The 14978-nt window shown below is 33.0% G+C and overlaps 2 protein-coding genes and 1 long non-coding RNA gene across 3 annotated transcripts; 2 read left to right on the top strand and 1 right to left on the bottom strand.

Annotated features, from left to right (window-relative positions):
* The first annotated feature begins 1508 nt into the window (after positions 1 to 1508).
* On the top strand, positions 1509 to 7304 carry LOC120071349 (5-methyltetrahydropteroyltriglutamate--homocysteine methyltransferase 1-like). The gene is made up of 12 exons (XM_039023571.1): positions 1509 to 1690; positions 3000 to 3353; positions 3465 to 3552; positions 4235 to 4362; positions 4471 to 4862; positions 4961 to 5124; positions 5402 to 5482; positions 5583 to 5749; positions 5841 to 5946; positions 6051 to 6301; positions 6402 to 6603; positions 6744 to 7304. Exons 1-12 carry the CDS (start codon positions 1509 to 1511, stop codon positions 7110 to 7112), a joined length of 2484 nt encoding a protein of 827 aa, XP_038879499.1. The 3' UTR covers positions 7113 to 7304.
* A 1237-nt stretch (positions 7305 to 8541) lies between these two features.
* LOC120071888 (SH3 domain-containing protein C23A1.17-like) lies at positions 8542 to 11200 on the bottom strand. Its single transcript, XM_039024297.1, has 2 exons — positions 11067 to 11200; positions 8542 to 9648 (listed from the first exon to the last, which is right to left on the bottom strand). The coding sequence occupies exons 1-2, from the start codon at positions 11164 to 11166 to the stop codon at positions 8666 to 8668; spliced, it is 1083 nt and encodes a 360-aa protein (XP_038880225.1). The 5' UTR covers positions 11167 to 11200; the 3' UTR covers positions 8542 to 8665.
* LOC120071889 lies at positions 10988 to 14101 on the top strand. Its single transcript, XR_005480364.1, has 2 exons — positions 10988 to 11194; positions 13484 to 14101. It is a non-coding gene; the product is annotated as an uncharacterized LOC120071889 (long non-coding RNA).
* Positions 14102 to 14978: the final 877 nt, after the last annotated feature.

The raw sequence follows: 14978 nt of genomic DNA on the forward strand, positions 1-14978 counted from the left end.
AAATAATAGTTTGAGTGAGTGCTTATAGACTTAATTTTAAAACATAAAACTAAAGTCTCGTTTGGTAATCATTTGATTTTTGTTTTTATTTTTTAAAATTAAGTTTATAAACACTTCTTTCACGTCTAAACTTCTTGTTTTGTTATCTACCTCTTCCAATGTTTTCAAAAATCAAGTCAACTTTTGAAAACTAAAAAATGTAATATTTAAAAATTTGTTTTTGTTTTTAGAATTTGATTAAGAACTCAACTCTTGTAATTAAGAAAAATGCAAATAATAAGAAATTGAGAGGAAAAAAACTAATTTTCAAAAACCAAAACAAAAAAATGGAATGGTTACCCAACAGAACCTAAAATCAAGGCCCAATGACCATTTTTTTTTTAAAGATTAAGTCTATTTCCTCTTAATTTTCTTACAATTGATTGCATCTTTCTTAAGTAAACGAGTTGAATTCTTAATTTGATTATAAAAATGGTTTAAATCCTATTTTAGTCCCTGAATTTTGAATCATGTTCTATTTTAGTTCATAAACTTTAAAAAACGTTTGTTTTAATCCCTAAACTTTAAAAAGTGTTTATTTTAGTCCTTATTATTAAAATTATGTTAACTTTCAATAGATGTGAAGGAGCCTATAATTTTGGATGTCTAGACTCTAGATGTATTGAACAAAATGAAGGTGCAAAATTTTGAACTAAAAATGTTTTTTAAATTCTTCCACTTTGTCACTTCATTCAAAATTGAAACTCTAGATATTTGTTAGAGTAATTAACTTATTTGATAGCCTAATCATTAAAAAGTACAAGTCATCTTGCCATTTTGTTAAAGAGTTAACAAAATCTTAATATATCAGGGACCAAAATAAGCATTTTTAAAAGTTTAAGGATTAAAACGAACATTTTAAAAAGTTTAGAGATCAAAATAAATCAATATTCAAAATTCAGAAACTAAAACAAATATTTTTAAAAGTTTAGAAATCAAAATAGAATATTATTCGAGAGATAAAAATAAAATTTAAACCTTCAACAATAGAAAGAAGTTTTCAAAGCTTACTTGGTTAGTTTTTAAAATTTAGTATGATTTTTAAAAATATTGGTAAAAAGTATATAAATAACCTAAGAAATGAAGGTTCGTTATTTAAATTTCAACTGAGAAGAAATAAATATTTATAGATTTAAATTTAAAAAAATTAAAATTAAAAACAAAATCATTACTCAAATGGTTATTAAACAAACTTAAATAATTTCTATATTTTGAGCCTTTTTAAGTATTTATTATTATTAAACAAAATTAGAACTCATGGCTGTAAAAGAAAAATGAAGGTAATGGAAGGAAGAACACATGGATCATTTGACACAAACGACTGTGAAACCCGGCCTGGATTTTGGATCTAGCGGGTGGGTTTGGTGGTGATGTGAGAGAGAGAGAGAGAAAAAAATGAGGTTCTCAAATCCAAAGGGTGGGTTCGTTTTTGGTGGAGATGTGAGAGAATGAGAAAAATCCGAGTATAAATGACCCAACTTCCACTGAAATCACTTGAGCCCTTTGCAATATCATCGTCTTCTTCCTCATCATCCTCCATCTTTGCACTGAGAAGAGGAGCAATTGCCCCATTTTCATATCTCCTTTTCTCCTCCATCCACCATCTTCCTTCCCTTCGCTTATCAATTCGCACTACTTCCACTGTTGTCAGGTATTTCTCTCACTCTCTGATGCGTTTCTGTGTTGTGGAGTCTTTTGGGGTTGTTTTTTGCATCGTTTTGTGATCTGGGTATGGATTATATAGGCTATTTTTGTGGTTGATTCTTTGTAATTAAGCTTTAAATCATCTAATGGAATTGTGGGGCTTTTGTGAAATGGTCGTAGCTGATTTGTAATAGATGAACATGAAGGCAAGGACTTTTCGTTTCGTTTTCTCTATGTTCTTTCTTAGAGTCTTGGAGTTCGAGGAGCTCTGTAGTTTATTTTCCTTTTCTTTTTCTTTTGTTCCCTAAGTTGTGTTAGATGATATGATTTTAAATTTGTCTACACCCATCCGCACAAAGTTTTGGGTTAATGGTGATTTAAGATGGTATCTAGAGCTCTTGTTAAAAAAAAACCCTGTAAGACTATAATATTATTTCTTCTCCAATTAATATAGATTTTCACTTGTCTTCTTGATATTTCAACCCACGAGAAGAGTATTAGATGATATGATATTAAATTTATCTTCATCTATCAATTTAAGCTTTTGGATCAATAAGTGATTTAAGAATTTGGCTACACTTGATTAGGTGGATGAGGTTTTTCCTTTTTTATTTATTTATTTATTTTTTTTTTTTGCTCTAGTGCCGTTTTGATTGTTCTGTTGTGGCATTTTTGTACTGATGATACAAGCTCCACAAGATTTGAACTAATGAGGCTTTCTACATTTATGATTGGTTCTTCTTCATATTAAAATTCTACATGTTGATTGCTGATTCTGTGAATTATGTGTGCCATCTTTCTGAAATGAAATGAAGCCATTAATACTATTTTCAGAAAAATTAGTTCGTAATAATGGTGTGTCAATTTTGATAATGGTATTCTTTCATGTATACATAAAATGAAAATTTTTGTTGTTCTTAGTAGTTAATAACATAGCTTAACAGCAAACAAGTGGGTCTGTTCACAACATAATAACTTAAAATTCTAAACATCATGGGTTGTCACAGTGGTCAATAAAGGGCTATGTGTAGGGTGAGATGGTTGTTTCGTGAGAATAGTCGAGTGCAAGCTAGTTTGGATGCTCATGGATTAAGAAGCTTAAAATTCTTAGTCTTCTGAAGTTGGCTTTGGTTGGGCAAAGCCTCCTTGAAATTAGTGAGGTGGGCTGTGAACAAGGAGTGGGTCCTCAGTATCTCCATTATCAAAAGAAAATTTATCTTATATTAGAGGAATCTGGGAAATTGTTATTGAAAATGATCGTTGAGTTCTAATGAAAATTTCATTTTTATATATATTTTCTTGTTATTATGTAACAGAGCAATGGCCTCTCACATTGTTGGTTATCCCCGCATTGGTCCGAAGAGAGAACTTAAATTTGCCTTGGAGTCTTTCTGGGATGGGAAAAGCAGTGCTGATGACTTGCAGAAAGTGGCTGCTGATCTCAGATCATCTATTTGGAAGCAGATGGCCGACGCTGGAATCAAGTTTATCCCAAGCAACACTTTTTCGTATTATGATCAAGTACTCGACACAGCGACTATGCTTGGTGCCGTTCCTTCAAGATATGGATGGAACGGTGGTGAGATTGGATTTGACATCTACTTCTCCATGGCTAGAGGGAATGCTTCGGTTCCTGCCATGGAAATGACGAAGTGGTTTGATACCAACTAGTATGTGAAAAACTATATGCATTTCCTTACATTTTTATGATAGTTTTGTTTGTAAGACTTCTATTAGTCAATGATTTGAGGAATGTTAATAAAGTGTGTATTTTATTACAGCCATTACATTGTCCCAGAGCTGAGTCCAGAAGATAAATTCACCTATGCATCTCACAAAGCAGTAAACGAGTACAAGGAAGCTAAAGCTGTAAGATTTCTTATAAAAAATGAGAAAGAAAAAACACTTAAAAGGAACTTATTTGCTGATTTTGGCAAATGGTGGTAGGTTCAAGTCTCATGTGAATTAGATGAATTCAAGGAAGGATGTACCTAACTCGTTTGCACTTGTATTTTTTTTTTTTTTTTTTTTAATCGTCCACCGAGAAAAAGTTTAAAAATTTTCTTAGCCTATTAACAGAAGTACAAGTTGACTTTGAAGTATTTCATCTATCCTAAAACATCTCAACAACTGTTGTATCCTTTTCCAGTTTGATTAATCTTTTTCTTTCCTTCTCGTCGTCTGTTGGTTCTTCTAATTCAGTGTTTTATTTTATTTTATTAACTTTTTTAAATCATTTGACCTATCCTACTGATGCATACTACTTTTTTACACTCCATCTTATATAATATTGTATTTCTTATATCTAAAGAGGCATCTTGCTTTTATCATGTCATAGGACCTTCTTTTTTAGCCATTCATATTTAAAACATGCGAGATGCCTTATATGGAATACCATGCCTTTTACTTTAAGACTTGTTTCAAGTGAAGAATATTTGAATAAATGACTGGATGGAAAACAATGATATTTGAAGTTCCGTCATGAAATTTCAATATAAGCATATTAAGCATTTTTGTTTTTTTTCCCATATACTCCCACTTTTCTATGCAGCTTGGAGTCGAGACCGTCCCAGTTCTTGTAGGCCCTGTATCCTTCTTGTTGCTTTCGAAACCAGCCAAGGGAGTTGAGAAATCCTTTTCACTTCTCTCTCTAGTTGACAAAATTCTTCCTGTTTATAAGTCAGTACTTCTTTTCCTCTTTTTAGATGTTCGTCTTATTCATGTATTCACCATGTCATTTCAGTTCCATTGTCTTCTTATTTTATTAACTGTTATTTGTGCCTGCAGAGAAGTTGTTTCAGAGCTGAAAGCTGCTGGTGCCACCTGGATTCAATTTGATGAGCCTACACTTGTGAAAGATCTTGATGCACACCAGTTACAAGCATTTGCTCATGCCTACTCAGAGCTGGAATCCGTCTTATCTGGTTTAAATGTTCTGATTGAGACATATTTTGCTGATGTTCCTGCTGAGGCATACAAGACTCTCACCTCTTTGAAGGGTGTCTCTGGTTATGGATTCGATCTAGTTCGTGGAACACAGACACTTGATCTGATCAAAGGTGGATTTCCTTCGGGCAAATATCTGTTTGCCGGAGTGGTTGATGGAAGAAACATATGGTCAAATGACCTTCAAGCTTCCATAACTACCTTAGAGGCATTAGAAAAAGTTGTTGGGAAAGGTGCTTGTTTCTTACTTGCTAGCACATTTTATATTAACGTGGATTCATTTTCAGACTATAAGCAGTGGTAATATACGCTGTTCTTGTATCCTCTACAGAAAAGATTGTCGTCTCCACTTCATGCTCTCTTCTTCACACTGCTGTTGATCTGGTGAACGAAACAAAATTAGATGATGAAATTAAGTCCTGGCTTGCTTTTGCTGCGCAGAAAGTTGTTGAAGTTAATGCCTTGGCTAAGGCACTCGCTGGACATAAAGATGAGGTACGTTATTTGTCTGATTTCATCTTGCAATAGGAACTTAGGGGCAGGATGTTGTACCGTAAATAAAATGATGTAACCTTAGGTTAGTTGCATAATCTGGGTTGAATACCCAGGGTACAAATGAAACAACATATATATATAAAATAAACAACCCTTAACTTATTTGACATGAAATGGAGATCTATAGTTGCATAGGAACTGAAGATGTTAAAATTTGAGCTTATAATTATTTTCCTTTTTGAAAAAAAATTGAGCTTATAACTGTCACTTCTTCCAGGCATATTTTTCTGCCAATGCTGCAGCCCAAGCTTCAAGGAAATCATCCCCAAGAGTGACAAATGAGGCTGTCCAAAAAGCTGTAAGGAATTATTTGAAGTATATTAAATATCATTTTGTAAGATCTTTCTATATTCTTGCAGATTATGTGCTTGACCTGATTTCTGTTTCGACTTGCTTAGGCTGCTGCTCTGAAGGGCTCTGACCACCGCCGGGCAACAAATGTAAGTGTCAGGTTGGATGCTCAGCAGAAGAAGTTGAACCTTCCAATTCTACCAACTACAACAATTGGATCCTTCCCTCAAACTATGGATCTTAGAAGAGTGCGACGCGAATTTAAAGCAAAAAAGTAAGCCTTTTTGTCTTTGGATATAGTTGTTCGTCTTAAAAAAAGTATAGTGCTATTAATTTTCTAGTACTGTTGCATCCTATTCCTTTAGAATCTCTGAGGAAGACTATGTCAGCTCCATCAAGGAGGAAATCAATAAAGTTGTTCAGCTGCAGGAAGAGCTCGACATCGATGTCTTGGTGCACGGAGAGCCCGAGGTAAGCATTTGTCTTGAAAGAATACTGAAGTACATTTAAATGACCATATATTGTCTAGGTTTGAACTGTGGTGTGTGGCATCTGAATTTTTGTTAATGCCTCAGAGAAATGATATGGTTGAGTACTTTGGAGAGCAACTGTCTGGCTTCGCCTTCACTGTCAATGGTTGGGTCCAATCCTACGGATCCCGTTGTGTTAAGCCGCCTATCATCTATGGTGATGTCAGTCGTCCAAAACCTATGACTGTCTTTTGGTCGACAATGGCTCAGAGCATGACCAAGCGACCTATGAAGGGAATGCTTACCGGTCCAGTTACAATCTTGAACTGGTCCTTTGTTAGAAATGACCAACCAAGGTATGAAAATTTAATGAATCTCAGTTGCTGTTTCTTGGTCCTCTGTTTTACTGAGGGCAGTTCGCGGTAGTTAACTCAATATAACCCTGGTTTTTCATAGGTTTGAGACATGTTACCAAATCGCCTTAGCGATCAAGGACGAGGTTGAGGATCTCGAGAAAGCTGGTATTACTGTCATCCAGATTGATGAAGCAGCACTGAGAGAAGGTTTGCCTCTCCGAAAGTCCGAGGAAAATTTCTACTTGAATTGGGCTGTTCATTCGTTCCGAATCACCAACTGTGGTGTTCAAGATACCACCCAGGTTCTTTTCTCCTCCCTTTTCTTATAAGCCGATGATCTCTCATAAAATCGATGTATTTGTGTTGTTTCGTGTTTTTTGCATCGAGTTGTAAAACGGTTTTGTCAGTGACATGGTGAAATTTATGATTTTGATGACTGCAGATCCACACCCACATGTGCTACTCGAACTTCAACGACATCATCCATTCGATAATCGACATGGATGCTGATGTGATCACCATTGAGAATTCCAGGTCAGATGAGAAGCTTCTGTCTGTCTTCCGTGAGGGAGTAAAGTACGGTGCTGGAATCGGACCTGGAGTCTACGACATCCATTCGCCTCGTATTCCCTCAACCGATGAAATCGCTGACAGGATCAACAAGATGCTTGCTGTTCTCGAAAGCAACATCCTCTGGGTGAACCCCGACTGCGGTCTCAAAACCCGAAAGTACACTGAAGTCAAGCCCGCCCTCCTCAACATGGTTGCTGCTGCTAAGCTCCTTCGCTCACAACTGGCCAGTGCCAAGTGAGTTCGAGAATACTGTGGCTTTTACCTTAGGAAAAGAAAACTTAAATTTTCAATAAGATTTTGGCCTTCTGGTGAATTGATCTTGTTCTCTTTCTTGGAATGTCCTCATTTTCTTAGGGAAGGAATGGACAATGTAATCAAATTCCCATTGTGGCTTTTGTTTAAAGAAATTAAAATTTTTTGTTTTTTCTCAGCTTTTCTCATTAAAGCCATTCATTGTGCAAATTAGTTCAGATGAGGTATCAATGATATTAGAGTAATGATTAGCTACCCCTAATCTTATACTAACATTTTTTCACACGAAAGAAAAATTAAAAAAATTCATAATTTTTAATTATCAAACTGCTACGTGGCAGTTTTTTATTGAGAAGTTTCATGGAATGCATAGAGATAGGTGTAGTGCACAAATACTTCTAATTGTTTGTAGAATCGATATCAGATACAGATATGATATGAATACGTCCAAATGTGTATGTGGTAGATACGTGTGATACGTGATTTGAAGTATTTGATTTTTTTATTTTTATTTTTAATTTTCAGATATGCGTATCTACTTCAGATACGTGGGTCAATTTTTTTTTTTTTTCAAATTTAAGCCTAACCGCTTAAAAAAACCCAACCCACAACCCATTTATTTTAGTAGGAGAGATTTTAAAATCATAAAAATCACTCAAAGACACACTTTTAATTACTCAAAATTAATTTTGTTTTCAATTTTACACTTTTAAATACAATTTTTATATCATCAAAATTAGTTTTGAAGAATTAAACATGTTTCATAGTGATTTTGAAAATGACAAAAGTGATTTCAACCATTTTAAAATCACTTCCAAACGTAAAAGTATACTTAAATTGAGCAATCCAAAACAAAATAAATTAAAAATGATAAAAACATAATAATTTTTTTTAAAAAAAACCTGAAACATAATTAAATCTTCATTCTTCCATTCTCTTTCACTATTTAAATCATAATTCACATCCCCTTCATCCACAACTTCATTCTTCAATCTTCATATTCTACTTTTCTCCTACCGTCTACTCTAATTGCTCAACAATCACTCGATATTACTAGATTTTTTTTTCAAGTTTTCACTTTCCTCTTGAATCTATTTTAATCTAACTTAAAATAAGTATTATAACAATTAACTAGACATTATATATATATATATATATATATACACACGTATCTTCGACGTATCCGTATCTTAATTTTTTTATAAATTAACATATCGTATCTGTATCTGTGTCTGTATTTCTCCAAGAGCACCTAAGTATTTTCCATGATATTATAGTCTTGAGTCAATGTATTTGTTAAACTTAGAATAATAATTAGATGGTTACTTAAGTTATATTATATAGAGAGATGAATTTCTGAACTTTTGACAGACATGTTTTTAAGTTGTGTTTAAATTGACATTAAAGAAAAGAGAGAAAAAACAACAGCAAGTTCGAATAGTAATTGTAAATATAACAATTTTATTTCCATTCTCTCGAATGAACTCTTTCACATATTTCATTATTCACTCATAAACTTGAAGTTTGTTCATACCTTCCTCACAACTCTTCCTCCACATGACCTTTCTTTGTAAGATTCAGATACACAATCACAAAAACAGCAACCCCCAAAACCAAAGTCACCATATTGGTCCTCAATTCCTTCACCACCTCATCAATAATCTGTTTGTAGCCTTGTCTTCTTCTAAACCTTCCACTCTCTTCCACCATTTCCTCACTCCTCCTCTTCCTCCTCCTCCTCCTCCTCTCTTCTGCAACTCCACCTTCCTTCTCCTCCCCCATTTTTGAACCACCTCCTTCTTTCCCCTCCCCCATTTTTGACCCAACTTCTTCTTTCCCTTCTTCCTCTCTTGTCTTCTCCAAAGCATCCTGCAGTGTTGTATGTGCTTTTGCCTTCTCCTCTGTTTCTTTCTCTGTTCTGTTCTTCAAAGCTAAGTCTTGAACTGGCTGTCCGCTGCCCATGGAGGGTGTCTCGGCGGGTTTTGGGGTCCTCGCCGGTGCTGCAATTGCCTCCTGTGGCTTTGGAGGAGTGGGGATTTGTTTCCCACTTGCCTGTGATTGAGGCCTCTCGTTTTGGGTCTTTGGGGCATTTGGTCGAACAGTTGGCGGGTCGACTGTGGGTTTTGCGGCAGCGGGCTTCCGAGGCTCGGCTTTCTCGTTTTGGCTCTTTGGGGCATTTGGTCGAACAGTTGGTGAGTCGACTGTAGGTTTCGCGGCGGCAGGCTTCGGAGGCTCGGGTTTGGGTTTTGTGACGGCGGGCGGCCGTTTGGATTCAGCCGTGGGCTTGGGTTGCTGCTGATCCGGTAGGTTGATGGAAGAGACGGCGGAGGGTTTCTTGGGCTGTTTCACGTAGAGGATACCTTCCTCCAATTTGGCAGAGATCTTGTCGGCGTCGGCGTCGGCGGGGATATCGATTTCCTTTTGGAATCGAAGCCACTTGCCGCTGCCGAGCCTCCGTTCGCCGGAGACCCTCAACTTTCCGGTGGATGTCACCTGAACTTTCAGTTGGTTGCTTCTAAAACCTGTATAGAATTAGAATGAGATTAAAATAATATTTTGTTCCTCTGTCGTGAGAGCATTCAATTTTAGTCTTGATAAATCTTAAAATTAGTCCAATGACTATTTAATGTTATTTTTTATTAAAAAATTATCATCTATTAGATTTTTTCTAATACAACGAATGAGAGTTTAAACCTCCGATCTCATAGGTCAAAGTGCATGACAATTTCAAAATTTATTTATATATTATATTTTCTTATTATTATTTAATTAGAATTGGACATTTTAAATTATAATGATGGAAATTGAACTACAAAATTCAAGACATTTGAAAAAATCTTCATAAATAATCTCTATGGTAGAGAGCAAAGACTAATTATGAATTAAACCATAAACATTATTTAGGAGGTTTTATTAAATCATAAAAATTAAACTTAACTTTTAAAATTATAGGAACTTAATTCTAATTTTCTTCAAAACCATAGAGTCAAAGCATTTCATCAAAATTTATACAAATTTCACATTATGTTATTTCTCCTCAATAAAAATTATAGTCCTCATAATAGATTTTTTCTCAAAACATGGTTTTGCAATATTTATAAAGAGTCAAGAATAATATTTTAATTTTTTCGAGAGTAAAGATAAGTAAAGGCATATATTATATTTCTATTAACATTTTCAAATTTCAATTACTTCGTTACAAACCATTAAAAAACAAGCTCTAAAATATCACTAAAATGAATATAATATAGATAGACAAACATTTTAAAAATCATAAAACATTTATTTATCAAAATATTTTTTTTGAAATTTTCCTCAAAACATTACATTTTATCTATATTCTTAAGTTGAGAACTTAACATTTAAGGTTAAGGTCCCGATAACAATTTATTTTTTAGTTTTCTAGGTTTTTACTCTTGAAAATTAAAGATATGAATATCCAACCATCTCTAAAATTTATCTATTATTTTATTATCTATTTTGCTTCAATATTTTAAAAAACTAAACTAAAATTTGAAAAAAAAAAACAGTTCTTAAAATTTTGCTGGTTGTATTTTGTAGCATGGCTAAGAATTAATCTCTTAATTTAACTTTTAAGTATTTAATTTTAAAAATGAGTTATTTTAGAAAAAAAAAATAAAAATAGTCTTTTAAACATGTGTTTTTTGAATGGCTTTTATTAAAAGAGTTTAATAAAAACAATTTTTTTATAAAAAGATTTTTTGTCTAATCAATCTAAACCGATCATAAATCATGAAAAATGAAAATATGGTAAGAAAATGATTGAAAATACGTTTAAGAAAAAAAAAAACAAAATGATTACTCGACTTAAATGACAAAATTGAGAGATATTTTGTGTAATTTAGCCCTTTATTTTCAGAATAAAAGAAAAAAAAGGGAAACTGCAAAAGGCAGAAAAGAAGGCGGAAAAATGTAAAACCTAAGAGGTGGACGATAAGAACATGAGAATCGGGCTGATGAACCCAATCAAATCGAGGATCGAACTCCTGGAAAATTTTCGACGAAGAAAAAGGATCCATTGGCGTTGCGTTTCGATTTTCCTCTCAGGTAATTGTAATTCTGATTTCTTCTCAACGTCTTCTGTTTCAGGCATTTCTTTACGACATCTTTATATATATCCAATTGGATTTTTTCGTTTCGATGTTGATTCGAAATCTGGAACTTGAAATCGCCAAATAGGAATTTCTTTCGGATTAGTAATTCCTTCGTTTGAAGCTTTCTTTGTGCTTCGGCCATGGCGGTTGCTTGCAGATTTGCTCATTTCCTCACTTCCTCCTTTGGTAAAGTGAAGATTCTTTGTTTATTTCTCAACACTCTTTTCCTGACCCTATTGATTTAAGTTTTTAGGATGAATTTGGAGGCTAATAGTTTTGAGTGGAGAGATTTTTGTTAAATTACAACTTTGGATCAATCAACTAAATTATTTGTTTTACCAATCCTCTTAAACTTTGATTGCATTTTAAAACTAGTCATGGAGTGAAAATTGAGACCTAAAATGGTCTATAATGAATTAAAATGGAAATTTGAATCGTCACATATTTTAGGTCACCAACTCATCGTTTCAAGTCAGGATTTCCGTACTGTATTAGAGTTTTGAAACAAGACCAAGGGTAATTTTGTCACTTTTGAACGTATGAGGGAGTGTTTGGACCCCGAATTGAATTGAATGGAGTTGACTATTATATCTTGTGTTTGAACTTATTGAAGATGACATTTATTTTAACCTACACTTAGCTATATAAAGACGTAAATCGTCTTTACCATGAACACTATTATTTGGAGACCTTCTTCAACTACACAATGTATCCAATTACACAATATATTTTTCATGGTGGATACTTTGTGTAATTTTTGTTTGGTTTTTATATCTTCAAGTATATAGAAATATGTTGACATAGTTTTGAATGGTTTTTCTATTTTCATTTAAATATAAAATAATATAGAATCACTAAATTACGAAATAATGTTTTTTTAAATTATAGAATAAAAAAATTGAAAAAGTTTCTAACTTTAACCTTTTTTTTTTTTTTTTAAAAGTATAGTTATAAAAAAATGTAGTATAAAAAATGTTTTGAAATTACTTTCTTAACTTAAAGTTAACAATATAATTAAAAACGACTTTGGTTGTAAAATTGAAGAGTACAACAGAGCACAATAGGAATATAGATATAGAGAAAATATAATATAATAATAAAATAAAATAAAATAACTAAACAATTAAAATAAAATAAAGAAATTTATAGAAAATGGGGAAAAAATATGGAAATTTAAAAATTCTAAATTTTTCAATCACTTCTTTTCTTTTCTTCACCAATCACATCTATATGCAAACCCACCTAATACCATTATTTATAGCCAATTTGGCAAGTTGGTGGTAGACTTATTTGGATTATTTGGACACTGATAATGTGTAATTACAAAACACATGGATAAAATGCAGCAAATATGGAACAATGGAGGATGAAGCATTTATTCTTGGAATAGGCCATTTGTTTTTAGGACACTAATGATGGACATCTATTTTTATTATAATATTTATAATATTCCCTCTCAGATGTCTATTATATATATATATATATATATGAAATATGTCTCGTTAAAACCTTACTAGGAAAAAAATTTAGTGGGAAAAAATCTTAGTAAAGGAAAAATATTACATATTTCATATATTCTAATACTTCTACAAAAATACAATATATTTGCTCCCTTTAATGGAAATATCACTTGAGATCTCTAATTCGTCGCATTTCAATGCTGTACATCAATTTTTTAAAGGTTGCAGCAGTTAATGACTTTGTAAATAAGTCTGCTAGGTTATCTTTCGAATAAATTTATTATATAGTGATGTTGCCATTTTCTTCAAGATCATGTGTAGAAAAACTTCGGTAAAATATGTTTTGATCTATCTCCTTTAATACATCATCATTTGATTTGGGTTATGCATGTTGTACTATTTTTGTATAATATCGTTTGAAGATTTTTACTAGAAGACAAGTCGCATGTTTCACGAATGTGCTAAGTGATTGATCTTAGCCATACACATTCTCTACTAACCACATGAATTGCAAGAATTTCAACATGATTTGAGGAAGTGGTTGTTATGGTTTGTTTCATTGATCACCATGATAAAGCGGTTTCTCCACATGTGAATAGATAACCTATTTGATATTTAGTTTTGTGTGGATCAGATAAATATCCAAAATCTGCATAACCAACTATATTAAAATTTGATTTATTTTAATAAAATGAATTGGCAGCTCTCAAAAAGAGCTATTATTCCTAGCTTAATTCGGGCCCGTTACTGGATTTTATGTCTTTATTTTTCTTACTTTGTAGGTATCGGTCAACGAAGAGGTAGAATTGGCGATTTGGAGCCGACCAGAGTTTAATTTAAAGCAATTTGGAGTTGATTTGAGCATCCGGGCTTCAAAGGAGTTGGAATTGCCAAATTGCCATCGAGTTCCTTCGAGTATTCTATATTTTTATTAATGGCATCAAGTATAAGTGAATATAATCAACCATTGAGTAATTGAGTAAATTGCCATCGAGTATCATCGAGTAAAAGGTTGTCGAGTATAATTGAGTAAACGAACGTCGAGCATCGAGTAAAGGACCATCGTGCATTGAGGATCGAGTTTTTGATAGAATGTTCAGTGTTGCACCATTTTCCCTGATGCTTGTGACCCTCTTCTATCTCCAACACTGCGAAGATTTTTATAAATACCTCCTTTCGTCTTTAGGTCAAAATATGCTGAATTTTGAAGGCCAAACCGATGGAGGTCAAAGTTGAACTTCAATCTTCTTCCTTTCCCTTTAGAATTTAGTATCTTTAGGTTAGTTTTTCTTTTCATTTTGGTTGTAATCAACGGATTGGATGTATATCTTGAATTTGTCTATGAATTAAGAGTAACTCCTATCTAATTTCTTTTGAGCAAAAGCACAATGTTTAATTTCTGGAAGGTTTCCTAATTAATTTAACTGAATTGTTGTGGATCCTTTGGGTGGATTTGATTTATTCTTAATGGAATTTTTATAAATTGATTTAACAAATTAGTTTATTGAAATTATTGTTTGCAAAATCGTCATAGCCTATGCAATATTGATTGATTAAGTTGCACGTATTAGGATCGCATGGACAAAGTCTAGACTTTTTCTGATATAATCTTTTCCAAATAAATCATGCTATAAGATATGACTTTGTTGTAAATTGAATTAAGGCTAATTTAGTTTAATATCGAATTTGGCTGATTGGGCTATTAGATGTTTTAATAGGTTGAGGGGTTAACAAATTCAGTGTAATTAATTGATGCCTAATGAAAAAAATTGTATAGGAAACTTTTTGCTCTAGAAATTAGATAGACATCTATTCTAGATTACATTTACTTTTTTATTTTAATTTCACACATATATCTCTTCCACACAAAAACCCCATTTACCGCTCTAGTTAGACAATTAACTTAACAAAACAAATCACGTTTCCTTGCGGATCGACTCGGACTTACCACTGTTGCTACGTCTTTATAGTGATAGAAGTAGTTCGGTATTTACAAATTTTCTTTTGTTTCGGTTTGGAGTCGAATCAACGACATCGATTCTTGAGTCGAACAAAAATGACGTCGTTGCTGAGGAAGTTATTGACGTTTCGTTAGTTAAATTTCTAGTTAGAGTATTCTTTTGCTTTTGATTTGTTTTCCTTTTTGTGTCAGTATTTTAAGCATAGATAAATATCATCAACAAGGATGAGGACAATCGAGTGGAGCATCATGACTTAGTGACAAGGTTTTTGACCTTCGAGGTCAACTTGCTGAGTTAACTTCTTTGGTTAGTCATT

Source organism: Benincasa hispida, chromosome 2, assembly GCF_009727055.1.
Source record: "Benincasa hispida cultivar B227 chromosome 2, ASM972705v1, whole genome shotgun sequence".
Lineage (NCBI taxonomy): Eukaryota > Viridiplantae > Streptophyta > Magnoliopsida > Cucurbitales > Cucurbitaceae > Benincasa > Benincasa hispida.

Coding starts and splice junctions, on each gene's coding strand:
- LOC120071349 (XM_039023571.1), top strand. CDS start 1,509: ATGACCCAACTTCCACTGAAATCACTTGAGCCCTTTGCAATATCATCG. Junction 3,354..3,464: donor AAGTGGTTTGATACCAACTA/GTATGTGAAAAA, acceptor ATTTTATTACAG/CCATTACATTGTCCCAGAGC. Junction 4,863..4,960: donor AGAAAAAGTTGTTGGGAAAG/GTGCTTGTTTCT, acceptor TATCCTCTACAG/AAAAGATTGTCGTCTCCACT.
- LOC120071888 (XM_039024297.1), bottom strand. CDS start 11,166: ATGGATCCTTTTTCTTCGTCGAAAATTTTCCAGGAGTTCGATCCTCGA. Junction 9,649..11,066: donor TCTTATCGTCCACCTCTTAG/GTTTTACATTTT, acceptor AATTCTATACAG/GTTTTAGAAGCAACCAACTG.